The sequence below is a fragment of the Camellia sinensis genome, chromosome 13 (assembly GCF_055761805.1).
Source record: "Camellia sinensis isolate YWXY chromosome 13, ASM5576180v1, whole genome shotgun sequence".
Classification (NCBI taxonomy): Eukaryota; Viridiplantae; Streptophyta; class Magnoliopsida; order Ericales; family Theaceae; genus Camellia; species Camellia sinensis.
The window spans coordinates 77,111,570-77,125,905 of NC_138973.1; the positions used below are offsets into that span (position 1 = coordinate 77,111,570).

General features: G+C 39.6%; 1 protein-coding gene across 1 annotated transcript; it reads left to right on the forward strand.

Annotated features, from left to right (window-relative positions):
* Positions 1 to 1,849: 1,849 nt before the first annotated feature.
* On the forward strand, positions 1,850 to 14,134 carry LOC145805499 (protein FAR1-RELATED SEQUENCE 5-like). The gene is made up of 3 exons (XM_082900645.1): positions 1,850 to 2,041; positions 2,088 to 2,155; positions 13,141 to 14,134. The coding sequence occupies exons 1-3, from the start codon at positions 1,850 to 1,852 to the stop codon at positions 14,132 to 14,134; spliced, it is 1,254 nt and encodes a 417-aa protein (XP_082756771.1).
* The last annotated feature ends 202 nt before the right edge of the window (positions 14,135 to 14,336 follow it).

Sequence of the window (14,336 nt, forward strand, 5' to 3'; positions counted from 1 at the left end):
ATAGGATAGAAGTAATAAAAATAAAATAAAGATCTTAAATAACAATAATAATAGGACGGAAGAAAAATTAATAATAGGACTGAAAAAAAAAAGGTAAGGGTAAATTACACTGTCTTTTTATATTTAGCCACTTTCTCATTTAGGCCTCATTTGGGAACTCTCTTTTTTAGTCAAAAAATTAAAAAGTTACTAAATTAGCCAAAAAGCCAACAACCTATACCAAAAAGTCAAAGATTCTCTTTTCTCTCTACTTTTTGCACATCTTTTCGTAAAAAGTCAAAAATTCATCTCAAACATACTAGTTTTTTTTAGCTCATATTTTAGCCAAATAGCTAAAAAATTACTAAATTAGCATGTTCTCAAACGTTAAAATTTATTTTTTTTCACTTCGGCTTTTCGTATTTCAAAATTTTCCCATTCTACTCCTAAAACTAATTTCTATTCAAAATTAGACAAAAACTATCATAATAACTGTCACATATTAGAGTTTAAATTTATGTCAGAGGTATAAGTTACATATAATAAAATATTTTTATGTTATGTGATTGTCAATATATCATTTTATGTCTAATTTTTAACAAAAATTAATTTTAAGAGTAAAGTAAACAAAAAAAAATTAAAATATGAAAGGTCAAAGTAAAAAAAATAATAATAAATTTTAAAATCTAAAATGAAAAATTATCGGGGTTTTTTTTGTAAAAGAAAGGGGGCATACGTATATATAAAAAAGAGAAAATCAATAAAATAATAGTAGTTGTCTGGTATAAGTTTAATGGGAGTGAATAAGATCCTTCCCCCCGAGCAAGGATCCTCTCCTTGAATCATTTCCTTGACTCCCTCCTTGCAGGACCTTCGGGTTCACTTTTAGGCCCAATTTTAATAATTCGAACCGTTCATATTTTAAGATTTATTCAGTATACCATACTTGTAAAAAATCAAATTGATCGGATATCAGAAAGTATGTGTTCAGAAAAATCGAACTACAAACTATTTTTTAATAAATAGTTTTCCGAGCACATACTTTCTGATATCCGATCAACTTGATTTTTTACAGGTATGATATACTGAATAAATCTTAAAATATAAACGGTTCGGATTATCAAAATTGGGCCTAAAAGTGGGCCCGAAGGTCCTGCAAGGAGGGAGTCAATGAGAAGATTCAAGGAGAGGATCCCAAGTCCCCCCACCCCCCCCCCCCCACACACACAACAAAAAAACAAAAAAAAAACATGTTAGTACAAGTGTAATAGGAGTTATTTACTTTTAAAAAAAAAAATTTCCAATCGGATTATCATATGTGTAACAAAAAAAAAAAATTCAAGATGAGCGGGTTGAAAGATGATTGGAAACCTATATATAGGGTTGTGGGGAGTATTGTGGCAAGGGAATTTGTTGTCAAACATCAAGAATTGTACACCATGTGCACATTAAAATTAAAATGAATGGCATAATTTTAATTTTTTGAATCATAACTGAAAAAAGAAAAAAAAAATTCATAACTAAACATAACCTGAGGCATAACTAAAGAACCCATGAGTCATAATTAAAAAAGAAAATTAGTCATAACTAAAGAAGAAAATGACATAATTAGGGATATATATGATACACTCTTTTTAAATGGATGTATATTAGAATATCCCCAAACCTACTTGTCTCTCTCTCTCTCTCTCTCTCTCCTCTCTCTATACAGTAGTATGTATGGAGTGTTTTGAGAAGATGGTTAAAAGCTGATTTTTTGCCCTTTTTTATACTTTTTTCAATCCCGCTACAGACCCCCAGTGACATGGCGACCCCCAGTGACATGGTGATGAGGTGGCAGCTGATGTGTAAACATAGCTGGAAAAAAAAAATGGAAAAAGTGGGAATTTCTGTCTTCCCTCGTCTGTCCTCAACTCTCGCCGCCATCGTCGTCTATCCTCATCTGTCTTCCCTCGCCTATCCTCACCTCTCGTCGTCATTCTCCTCCTCCTCCACCATAGCTCGCCGGGAATTTCTGCAAAAACTAGTGGCTAGTCTTTCTCCAGAAGGATTGAAATTCTCCGTATGGGTTGTGGAAGTGGGTCTCAGATGTTAACTCATTTCCTCAGAAGAATGTGAAATTTCCTCCTCCTCCACCATATCAGATTACTCGCTCTCATCTATCCTCAGAAGTCCTGTAATTTTGCCCTGTCTGGTTTTGCTCTGCTCTGTCTCTGTCCATCAATCTAGTTTATGAGGTAAAAAATCAATTTCATATGGTAATCTAACTTGAGTTCTCTTTCAGTTATATGCTAATTCTGAATTCTGAAATATAATCTGTAAACTGTAATCAATTTGTCATTTTGGACAAGAGTTGTGTTTTTTAGGTAAATTACTGAAATTAATTCTAATAAATTTGTCATTCTGTGTTTTTTAGGTAAATTACTGAAATTAATTCTAATAAATTTGTCATTCCTTATGTGTAAACATATTATGCATTTGTCATTCCTTGTGTGTAAACACAGTTACTGGTAATAAGTAGAAGTAAACATATTATCAATTTGTCATTCCTTGTGTGTAAACACAGTTACTGGTAATTGTAAATTCGGTACAAGGAAGGAAATCTGAAATTAATTCTAATCAATTTGTCATTTTGGACCTATGAAATCTGAAATATAATCTGTAAACATAATATGAAATATAATGTAACAACCCTCACTTCAATGTAGCCATACTTGCATACATTTATGTATGATCTTGCTTTGTTATGTGCATTTGCAAATCTTGCCTTGTTTTGCTCGAATATTGCTTGCATGCTTTTGTTCTTGCCTGGTGTGTTGCCGAGGTTATCTTGAGCCTAGACACCTTAGAACCTTTCCACACTTAGAACTATCTTGGAATCCCTTCGGTTGGCCTCCATCTTCACCCTGGCATATTGGCCGAGATGTCACCATCTAGGCCGAGGTGCGCGTCGTCTAGGCCGAGATGTGCTTCATCTAGGTCGAGATGTTATTATCTAGGCGTCCTAGATCCTTGATCCTTGCACTAGTGATTTTTTTCCTGGAATGGTATGACTTAGACCGAGGTGTGGCACATCTAGGCCAAGGTGTGGCACGGCTTAGTCAAGTGTTGTCCTTCCAAGCCGATGTCCTTGCCACTTGCTTACCGGAGTCTTGTTGTTAGCCGATGTCGTTACTTGCTGGAGTGCTCTTGCTGTCTAGCTTGTTGAACACACTTTGTCATTGTCTTCTCTAATCAGTCAGTCACCTTTTTGGGTAGAGCCTATCAGCCGATGCCACGTGTCCCAGCAGAGGGATTAAGTCAATGACTGTCGAGAGAACATATCATTTTTGTAACAAATCTTGCTTTTAGAGAGAGAAACTCTAGGAAGAAGGAGGAGAAGTTTTGAGTAAGAAAGAGAGAACTTCCAAGCTTGATCGTAGGAGCTTGAAGCGTTAGATTCGAGTTTTGAGGTTAGAATCTTAACATACTCTTGTTGTTCTTATTGATCATCTAACTGCATTGCGCGATCAAACTTGTTCTGCACGTCATACATTGATTTAAAGTTGGTTTTAGGAAGAGAAAATGGTTTTCATGTGTTCTTGAAGAAAAGCCTCGTTTGATCCGAAAGTTTGCATTAAGGCTCATGTTTTTGTGTTTTCTCTCACAAGATCTTTGAGTATGGGTACCCAGGTCCATGTTTTCAAACTCATAGCATGAAATCCCAGTTCTTTTTGTAATAAACAAGTTATGATTTTAGCATCCTTGTTCTTTATGTTCTTCATGTTCTTCATGCTCATGTTCTTCATGTTTATCAAGAAGGAAACCCAGATTTTTCCGACTTCGCTTTTGAATATGGCCATTGAGGCCACACCTCAGCAAGGAGGTGTGAGACATCGGCCAAGACCTGGTAGTTACCCAGCATGTTTTCCAGAGATAAGAAACTGTGTTTTGATTTGATTTGACTTAGTTTTAAAGAATGCCGAGGTCATTTGCATGCATGCAAGACTTGTTTTGAGAAGTGCATTCAATAGACTTTGCCATGTGTTTATAGGACTTGGACTTGCCTTGACCCCGACGTTTGAAGAACTATGTGAGTGGTATTTTTAATAAAGCTATGTTATCAATGTTTTGATGAGCTTTGCTTTGCTTTGTTTTGAAAAGTATTTGTTAAGCATGAATGATTGTCCTTAGTTTTGTATCTTGTATTATACTTGCTTTGATGACCTCCTCGGAAAGTCCTTAGTGCCAGGGGACGATAATGCAACTGTACATCTTGTTTTGAAAGTCCCTTGTGCTGGAGGAACCTAAACTTTCACAGCATATCTTGTTTTGAAAGTCCCTTGTGCTGGAGGACTCTAAACTTTCGCAGCACATCTTGTTTTGAAAGTCCCTTGTGCTGGAGGATCCTAAACTTTCGCAGCACATCTTGTTTTGAAAGTCCCTTGTGCTCGAGGACTCTAAACTTTCGCAGCACATCTTGTTTTGAAAGTCCCTTGTGCTGGAGTACTCTAAACTTTCGCAGTACTCTCGTGTTAAAGGGCTACGGGCCTTTGTAACATAAGGCCTTTGTGCTAGAGGACTCTAAACTTTTGTCGCACCCTTGTTTGAGATATCTCCCTTGCTTTGTCTTGTTTTGCCACTGACGGTTTACCGCGTGGATTTGTTTGCCGGAATGTTATCATTTGTAATATGTTGATGCTAGTAAACATCCCTTGGAGCTTTGAAGATTTGTTAGATAGACGAGGTCCATCCCTTGTCATATAAAGTTTTGACATGTATTGTTTTGAAAGGACTTCGGCTATTATTCATGCAAACCCTTTATTATTTATACCATTCACTGAGTATCCAAGCTCACCTTCTCTATATATATGTAGGTGATGAGCAAGAAGGCGGTGACGCCTAAATGTGATTCGCGAGCTTATTTTGGATTTTTGTCATGCCGGCTTGACTTGTAATTATGTCGGCAGTCTTGAAAATCATGCTTCTCGACTTGTAATATTTGTATTTCGTACACGTCGGCTTGAGAAGCCTTTTGATCAAGATGTGTGTTTTGTATGTATGTTATGTCGGCAACGAGGATGTCGGCAATCTAGCCGACTATGTTCCTTGACCTGTAGTTCGTGCATTTTGTTTATGTCGGCTTCTGAAGCCCTTTGTTAAAATGTAATATGTATTTTGGGCCTTACTTTAATTGTATTCAAGTTGTAAAGCTGTGTAAGGTTGTATGCCATTCCATTTGACTTATGCACTGCTCTTGTGGACCACTTGTATTTTAAATTATTGCTTCCGCACATGTTAGCCCCATATATTTATACTCTGATTATGTGTGAATTTTGAAAGTTGGCCTTCGGTAATCTCGGATTACTGGCCATCACGGCACCAAACTACTAGGGGCGATTTGGGGTCGTGACAGAATGGTATCAGAGCACAAATTCCTTAGTATACGTTATTCACACACTTTGAGTCCTAAAGAGCATAGGATTTCCCCTTAGAAGGATGTTAGGATTGCATCATATTGCTTGCTATGTGGACAAGGTGTGCATCATCTCAGCATGCTTAATTGTTACTTGCCTACGTGTTTATTTGTTCATTTTGTTTTAAAGTCACATTTTGCATACTCATAGCATCATGAGGAGAGGTAGACCTGCAGTTGGCCGAGATCAGTCCGAGGACAGATTAGACAGACTGAAAAGGTTAGTTGAAGGTTTGGCCCGCGAGTTAAGGCAGACAAGACAGCAGTACGCTAGTGCTACATCGACTCAGGCCGAGCAGATAAACGGCCGAAATGCAGTTCCACCTCCACCTCCTCCAGTACCACAAGTACCCCCACAACCAGCTTTATATGGGGACGGCACGATAGCTTTGATTAGGGAGTTCAAGAAAATGAAGCCACCAAGATTCCAAGGGGGTATAGAGCCGATGAAAGTCGAAGCGTGGGTTTTAGAAATGGAGAAGCTGTTCGAGATCTTTCCCAGCACCGACACCCAGAAGGTGACATTAGCAGCTTTTACACTAGATGACGACGCCTACAGATGGTGGTTGATGGTTCGAGAAGGCAATCCAGACTTGACCTGAACCCGATTTTTGGAGTTGTTTTACACTAAGCATTTTCCCTTATGTGTTTGAAATCGCAAGGCTACTGAATTTCAGACTTTGACGCAAGGCAATAGAACAGTAGCTGAATATGACTGTGCCTTTACTGAGTTGGCGAGGTATGCACCCCACATGGTCAATGATGAATATATGAAGGCTAGAAAGTTTGAAAGTGGGCTGCGTGGACCGATACAAGACCGAGTTAACATGCTCAACATGCCGACTTACGCCGGAGTATTGGACAAAGCCATTCTGGCCGAAGCTAACTTAAGCAGATACCAGAGTTCGGGAGAGAGCCAGAGGAAGAGGCAGAGTTATGACAATCACCGACCACAGTTTGGTGCCAAGAAGAAAGCGAATGTTGGCAGTTCGAGCAACCCAAGACAGGAAAGTGGTACTAAGTCGACATGTTCCAGTTGTGGGAAGCCACATTTCGGGGTCTGTCGTCAGGCGTCTGGAGCTTGTTACGAATGTGGGGAAATAGGTCATTTTGTGAGGGACTGTCCAAAGACAAGGGCTGATGAAGGTAAGAAAGATGAGATTACCTCGGGTTCCGTACAGAAGGGTAACGTTGGGAAAGGACAGATGAGGCAAGGCAGAGTTTTTGCACTGCTACCAGGAGACACTCAGAATGCTGAGACAGTGGTGTCAGGTATACTTCCAATTTGCTCTCAAAATGCATATGTATTGATTAATTCGGGTTCTACGCATTCATTCATTTCTGCTAAGTTTGCAGAGAAGATTAATAGGAAACTAGAACCCCTTGATTATGTGTTATCTGTATCTACTCCATCTGGGAGATCTATGAATGTTGCATCCATCTATCGAGCATGTGTTGTTGTGATTGGGAATGTTGAATTGTTAGCTGATTTAATGCCATTGGACATAACTCATTTTAATGTTATATTGGGGATGGATTGGTTAGTGTCAAATCACGCATCCATAAATTGTGTTTCTAAGAGTGTCACGTTAAAACCCCCAAACCTAGCCAAGGTCACGTTTCAGGGAAAAGGAGTAGTATCCCCACCTTACTTAATTTCATCTATGAAAGCCTATAGGTAGATCCAAAAAGGGTGTCAAAGTTATCTGTGTAGCATATTAAGTAATTTGAATGAAAGTATTGAGTTAGCCGACGTCCCAGTTGTTAATGAATTCCCCGACGTCTTTCCAAATGATTTGCCTGGTCACTTAGTTGATAGAGAGGTAGAGTTTACTGTTAACATCATATCGGGAACCCAGCCCATCTCTAAAATACCCTATAGGATGGCTCCCGCCGAGCTTAAGGAATTGAAACTTCAACTGCAAGAGTTGCTAGATAAGGGTTTTATTAGGCCGAGCACTTCACCTTGGGGAGCACCCGTCTTGTTTGTTAAGAAAAAGGATGGAACACTTCGTCTTTGTATTGATTATCGGGAACTGAATAAGGTAACCTTAATAAGTACCCGTTGCCGAGGATAGATGATTTGTTTGATCAGTTACAAGGGGCACGAGTTTTTTCCAAAATTGACTTTAGGTCGGGCTACCATCAGCTTAAAGTCAAAGCCGAGGATGTTGAGAAGACCGCTTTTCGGACGAGGTATGGCCACTACGAGTTTTTAGTAATGCCTTTTGGAGTGACCAATGCCCCTGCAACATTTATGGATTTGATGAACAGAGTCTTTAAATCATATCTAGATGAGTTTGTGGTCGTCTTCATCCATGATATATTGATCTACTCTAAGAGCAAAGCTGAACACGAGGATCATTTGAGACTTACCTTACAGACTTTGAGGGATCGGAAATTGTATGCTAAATTTAACAAGTGTGAGTTTTGGCTTACCACTATTTCATTTTTGGGTCATGTGATTGATGAAGATGGTATTTCGGTCGATCCTAGTAAAATTGAAGCCGTTGTAAATTGGCCGAGGCCGACTAATGTGTCCGAGGTTCGTAGTTTTCTGGGGTTGGCAGGTTATTACAGGAAGTTCGTGAAGGATTTCTCAAGAATTGCAATTCCGTTGACACAACTGACAAAGAAGGGAGCGGCTTACGAATGGACTAAGGATAGGAAAGCAGCCTTCTAGGAGTTGAAGACGAGGTTAGTCGCAGCACCAGTTCTTGTACTACCATCAGGTAATGAAGAGTTTCATGTTTATAGTGACGCTTCGCATAAGGGTCTGGGTTGTGTATTAATGCAAGGGGGCAAGGTCATAGCATATGCCTCTCGTCAATTGAAGCCACATGAAAAGAATTATCCCACCCATGATTTAGAATTAGCAGCCGTGGTATTTGCTTTGAAGATTTGGCGCCACTACTTGTATGGAACTTCTTGTCAGGTTTTTACAGATCACAAAAGTTTAAAGTACTTGTTCACTCAGAAGGAATTGAATATGAGGCAGAGAAGATGGCTTGAGTTGTTGAACGATTACGACATGCAAATTCAATATCACCCAAGTAAAGCTAACACCGTGGCCGACGCTTTGAGCAGAAAGATGGTTGGAAATTTGGCATGTCTAACCACAATCTCAGTGGAGCCGACTATTGTTGAGGAAGCAAAGACAAGACAAATGGAGGATGAATTCTTCAAGAAGGTAGCCGATGAGATTATCACAAAGCCGAGATCAGGATACACCATAGAAAATCAAGTGCTCAAGTTTGAAGGAAGATTGTGTGTGGCCGACATCCCAGAGTTGAAAAGAAAAATTTTGCAGGAAGCTCATGATTCCAAGTTTGCTGTTCACCCTGGGAACACCAAGATGTATCAGGATGTGAAGCAGATGTTTTTGTGGCCGAATATGAAGGGAGAGATAGCCGAGTTCGTGTCCCAGTGTCTGTATTGTCAACAAGTGAAAGCAGAATATCAAAGGCCAGCAGGACTTCTTCAACCTTTACCGATTCCTGAGTGGAAATGGGAGTACATCTCCATGGACTTTGTGGTTGGTTTGCCGAAGACACAAAAGGGTATGGATTCGATTTGGGTTATCGTGGATAGACTAAGTAAGCACACTTCTTGCCTGTTAAGACCACCTTCAACGCCGATAAACTTGTTTTGTTGTAAGTGAATGAGATTGTCAGACTTCATGGAGTGCCGATGTCAATTGTGTCAGACCGAGATCCGAAGTTGGTTTCCAGATTTTGGCAGAGCCTACAAAGAGCTTTCGGAGCCGAGTTGAGGTTTAGCACAGTTTTTCATCCCCAGACTGATGGGCAAATAGAGAGGACGATTCAGACACTTGAAGATATGCTTAGACTATATGTATTGGACCTCCAAGGAAGTTGGGGAGTGCATTTGCCACTGGTGGAGTTTACCTACAACAACAGTTATCAAGCTAGCATTGGCATGGCGCCGTATGAAGCACTATATGGAAGGAAGTGCAGGTCGCCGATATGTTGGACCGAGGTAGGAGACAAAGCTCTGCTTGGTCCCGAGTTAATTCAAGTAACAACCGAGAAAATTAAGCTCGTCCAGCAAAGAATCAAAACCGCACAGAGTTGACAGAAGAGTTATGCCGACCAGAGAAGAAGAGAGATGGAATTTGAAGTCGGGGACCATGTGTTCCTAAAGATTTCGCTGATGAAAGGAGTTACAAGATTTGGGAAGAAGGGTAAGTTAGCACCCCATTACATCGGACCTTTTGAAATTCTTGAGAAGGTTAACCTCGCTGCCTACAGACTTGACTTGCCGCCAGGATTGAGCCAAATCCATAATGTGTTCCATGTTTCGATGCTGAGGAAGTATATTCGAGATCCACTACATGTGATCGACTATATCGGAATTGTAATTAACGTAGACTTGGGCTACGAAGAGAAGCCGATACGGATTGTCGATAGGCAGGTGAAACAGTTGAGAAGTAAATCGATACCAATGGTGAAAGTTGAATGGAAGGAGCATTACAGTGAGGATGCTACATGAGAAATGGAAGAGGAAATGAAAGTCTGACATCCATAATTGTTTTTGGAACAAGGTAACTCAAGTTTGGGGACCAAACTTCTTTAAGGGGGGTAAGATCTAACAACCCTCACTTCAACATAGTCATACTTGCATACATTTATGTATGATCTTGCTTTGTTATGTGCATTTGCAAATCTTGCCTTGTTTTGCTCGAATGTTGCTTGCATGCTTTTGTTCTTGCCCGGTGTGTTGCCGAGGTTATCTTGAGCCTAGACACCTTAGAACCTTTCTATACTTAGAACTATCTTGGAATCCCTTCGGTTGACATCCATCTTCACCCTGGCATATTGGCCGAGATGTCACCATCTAGGCCGAGGTGCGCGTCGCCTAGGCCGAGATGTTATTATCTAGGCGTCCTAGTTCCTTGATCCTTGCACTAGTGATTTTGTTCCTGGAATGGTATGACCTAGACCGAGGTGTGGCACATCTAGGCCAAGGTGTGGCACGGCTTAGTCAAGTGTTGTCCTTCCAAGCCGATGTCCTTGCCACTTGCTTGCCAGAGTCTTGTTGTTAGCCGATGTCGTTACTTGTCGGAGTGCTCTTGCTGTCTAGCTTGTTGAACACACTTTGTCATGGTCTTGTCTAATCAGTCAGTCACCTTTTTGGGTAGAGCCTATCAGTCGATGCCACGTGTCCTAGCAGAGGGATTAAGTCAGTGACTGTCGAGAGAACATATCATTTTGTATCAAATCATGTTTTTAGAGAAAGAAACTCTAGGAAGAAGGAGGAGAAGTTTTGAGTAAGAAAGAGAGAACTTTCAAGCTTGATCGTAGGAGCTTGAACCGTTAGATTCGAGTTTTGAGGTTAGAATCTTAACCTACTCTTGTTGTTCTTATTGATCATCTAACTGCATTGCGCGATCAAACCTGTTCTGCACGTCATACATTGATTTAAAGTTGGTTTTAGGAAGAGAAAATGGTTTTCATGTGTTCTTGAAGAAAAGCCTCGTTTGATCCGAAAGTTTGCATTAAGGCTCATGTTTTTGTATTTGTTCTCATAAGATCTTTGAGTATGGGTACCCAGGTCCATGTTTTCGAACTCATAGCATGAAATCCCAGTTCTTTTTGTAATAAACAAGTTATGATTTTAGCATTCTTGTTCTTTATGTTCTTCATGTTCTTCATGCTCATGTTCTTCATGTTTATCAAGAGGGAAACCCAGATTTTTCCGACTTCGCTTTTGAATGTGGCCATCGAGGCCACACCTCGGCAAGGAGGTGTGAGACCTCGGCCAAGACCTGGTAGTTACCCAGCATGTTTTCCAGAGATAAGAAACTGTGTTTTGATTTGATTTGACTTAGTTTTGAAGAATGCCAAGGTCATTTGCATGCATGCAAGACTTGTTTTGAGAAGTGCATTCAATAGACTTTGCCATGTGTTTGTAGGACTTGGACTTGCCTTGACCCCGACGTTTGAAGAACTATGTGAGTGGTATTTTTAATAAAGCTATGTTATCAATGTTTTGATGAGCTTTGCTTTGCTTTGTTTTGAAAAGTATTTGTTAAGCATGAATGATTGTCCTTAGTTTTGTATCTTGTATTATACTTGCTTTGATGACCTCCTCGGAAAGTCCTTAGTGCCAGGGGAAGATAATGCAACTGCACATCTTGTTTTGAAAGTCCCTTGTGCTGGAGGACCCTAAACTTTCGCAGCACATCTTGTTTTGAAAGTCCCTTGTGCTGGAGGACTTTAAACTTTCGCAGCACATCTTGTTTTGAAAGTCCCTTGTGCTGGAGGATCCTAAACTTTCGCAGCACATCTTGTTTTGAAAGTCTTTTGTGCTGGAGGATTCTAAACTTTCGCAGCACATCTTGTTTTGAAAGTCCCTTGTGCTAGAGGACTCTAAACTTTTGCAGTACTCTCGTGTTAAAGGGCTACGGGCCTTTGTAACATAGGTCCTTTGTGCTAGAGGACTCTAAACTTTTGTAGCACCCTTATTTGAGATATCTCCCTTGCTTTGTCTTGTTTTGCCACTGACGGTTTACGGCGTGGATTTGTTTGTCGGAATGTTATCATTTGTAATATGTTGATGCTAGTAAGCATCCCTTGGAGCTTTGAAGATTTGTTAGATGGACGAGGTCCATCCCTTGTCATATAAAGTTTTGACATGTATTGTTTTGAAAGGACTTCGGCTATTATTCATGCAAACCCTTTATTATTTATACCATTCACTGAGTATCCAAGCTCACCCTCTTAATATATATGTAGGTGATGAGCAAGAAGGCGGTGACGCCTAGATGTGATTCGCGAGCTTGTTTTGGATTTTTGTCATGCCGGCTTGACTTGTAATTATGTCGGCAGTCTTGAAAATCATGTTTCTCGACTTGTAATATTTGTATTTCGTACACGTCGGCTTGAGAAGCCTTTTGATCAAGATGTGTGTTTTGTATGTATGTTATGTCGGCAACGAGGATGTCGGCAATCTGGCAGACTATGTTCCTTGACCTGTAGTTCGTGCATTTTGTTTATGTCGGCTTCTGAAGCCCTTTGTTAAAATATAATATGTATTTTGGGCCTTACTTTAATTGTATTCAAGTTGTAAAGCTGTATAAGGTTGTATGCCATTCCATTTGACTTATGCACTGCTCTTATGGACCACTTGTATTTTAAATTATTGCTTCTGCACATGTTAGGCCCATATATTTATACTCTGATTGTGTGTGAATTTTGAAAGTTGGCCTTCGGTAATCTCGGATTACTGGCCGTCACGGCACCAAACTACTAGAGGCAGTTTGGGGTCGTGACATATAATCTGTCATTTTGTACCTATGATTAACTGTGGTTATTTTATGAGTAATTGTTATATAATATGAAATATGAAATTTGGGCAGTGTTAGATAATCTGTAATCTGAATATGAGTAATTTGTAGACATTTTTGTGAGATAAGTAAACAGTGTAGTTCCATAATCTGTAAACAGTGTAGTTCCAATTTTGAAAAGTAATGTGAGATAAGTAATTTTGTGAGATAAGTAATGTGAGATATGAAATTTGGTTCACAATTATGAATAGTTCCATAATCTGTAAACTGTGTAGTTCCATAATCTGTAAACAGTTTATATAAAATCTGAAATATGAAGTTTAGTTCCATAATCTCTAAACAGTATTTTTGTTTGGGCATTGTTACGGAAATGATATTTGTTTAATTGTTATTTCAGTACGCAAAGTGGAGAAGTGGAGGTTGATTCAAATGTTGGTGAGAATCCTTTAATAAATGAAGGCGAACACGTTGAAGAACCTAAAAAGGGTATGTGTTTTAGCTTAAGGGAAGAGGTGTACACATTTTATGGCAAATATGCTAAGCGTGTTGGATTTTCTATAGCTCATGGAGCACAATATTTTAGAGATGATGGGCAATTGCTAAACTTTGCAATTGAATGTTCTCGAGCGAGGCAGAGAAAAAAGACATCTAAAGTCAACCCTCTGAAGCCATGTTTGTCCACAAAAATTGGTTGCACAGCAAGGGTACGAGGTAGTGTACAAAAGGATGGGAGATATAAACTAACCACAGTTAACCTTGAGCATAATCATAATTTGATTCCCACCGACTCACGTCATTTTGCAATGAATAAGAAAATTCTTACTCCTGTGAAAAGAAGATTAGAAATTAATGATCAAGCAGGGATTGGGGTGCCTAGGAACTTTCATTCAATGGTTGTTGAGGCGGGGGGATACGAGTCATTGACATTTGACGAGCGAGATGCAAGAAATTACATTGAGAGAGCTAGAAGGTTGAGGCTTGGGGAAGGTGATGCCGAATCACTTCAAAGTTATTTTATGAGGATGCAAGCACATAGTGAAAGATTCTTTTATGTGATTGATGTTGATGAGGAGTTTCGCATTAGAAACTTGTTTTGGGCTGATGCAAGGAGTCGGGCGACTTATGAAGCATTTGGAGATGTCGTTTCATTTGACACAACTTATTTGACGAACAAATATGACATGCCATTTGCTCCATTTGTTGGAGTTAATCACCATAGACAGTCTATTTTGCTTGGTTGTGGATTGTTGTCTAGTGAAGACACTAACACATTTGTTTGGCTATTCAAGTCATGGTTAAGTTGCATGTCAAATCATCCGCCAAAAGCTATCATAACTGATCAGTGTAGAGCTATGCAAAATGCTATACAAATTGTGTTTCCACAAGCTTGACATCGGTGGTGCTTGTGGCATATCATGAAGAAAATTTTGGAGAAGTTGAAAGGATATGCTCAATATGAAACCATAAAGTTGGCTATGCAAAATGCAGTATATGACTGTTTGACAAGAGCTGAATTTGAGAGTAAATGGAAAGAGATGCTTGCAACATTCAATCTTTATGATAATGAGTGGTTGGAGGTACTATATGATGAGC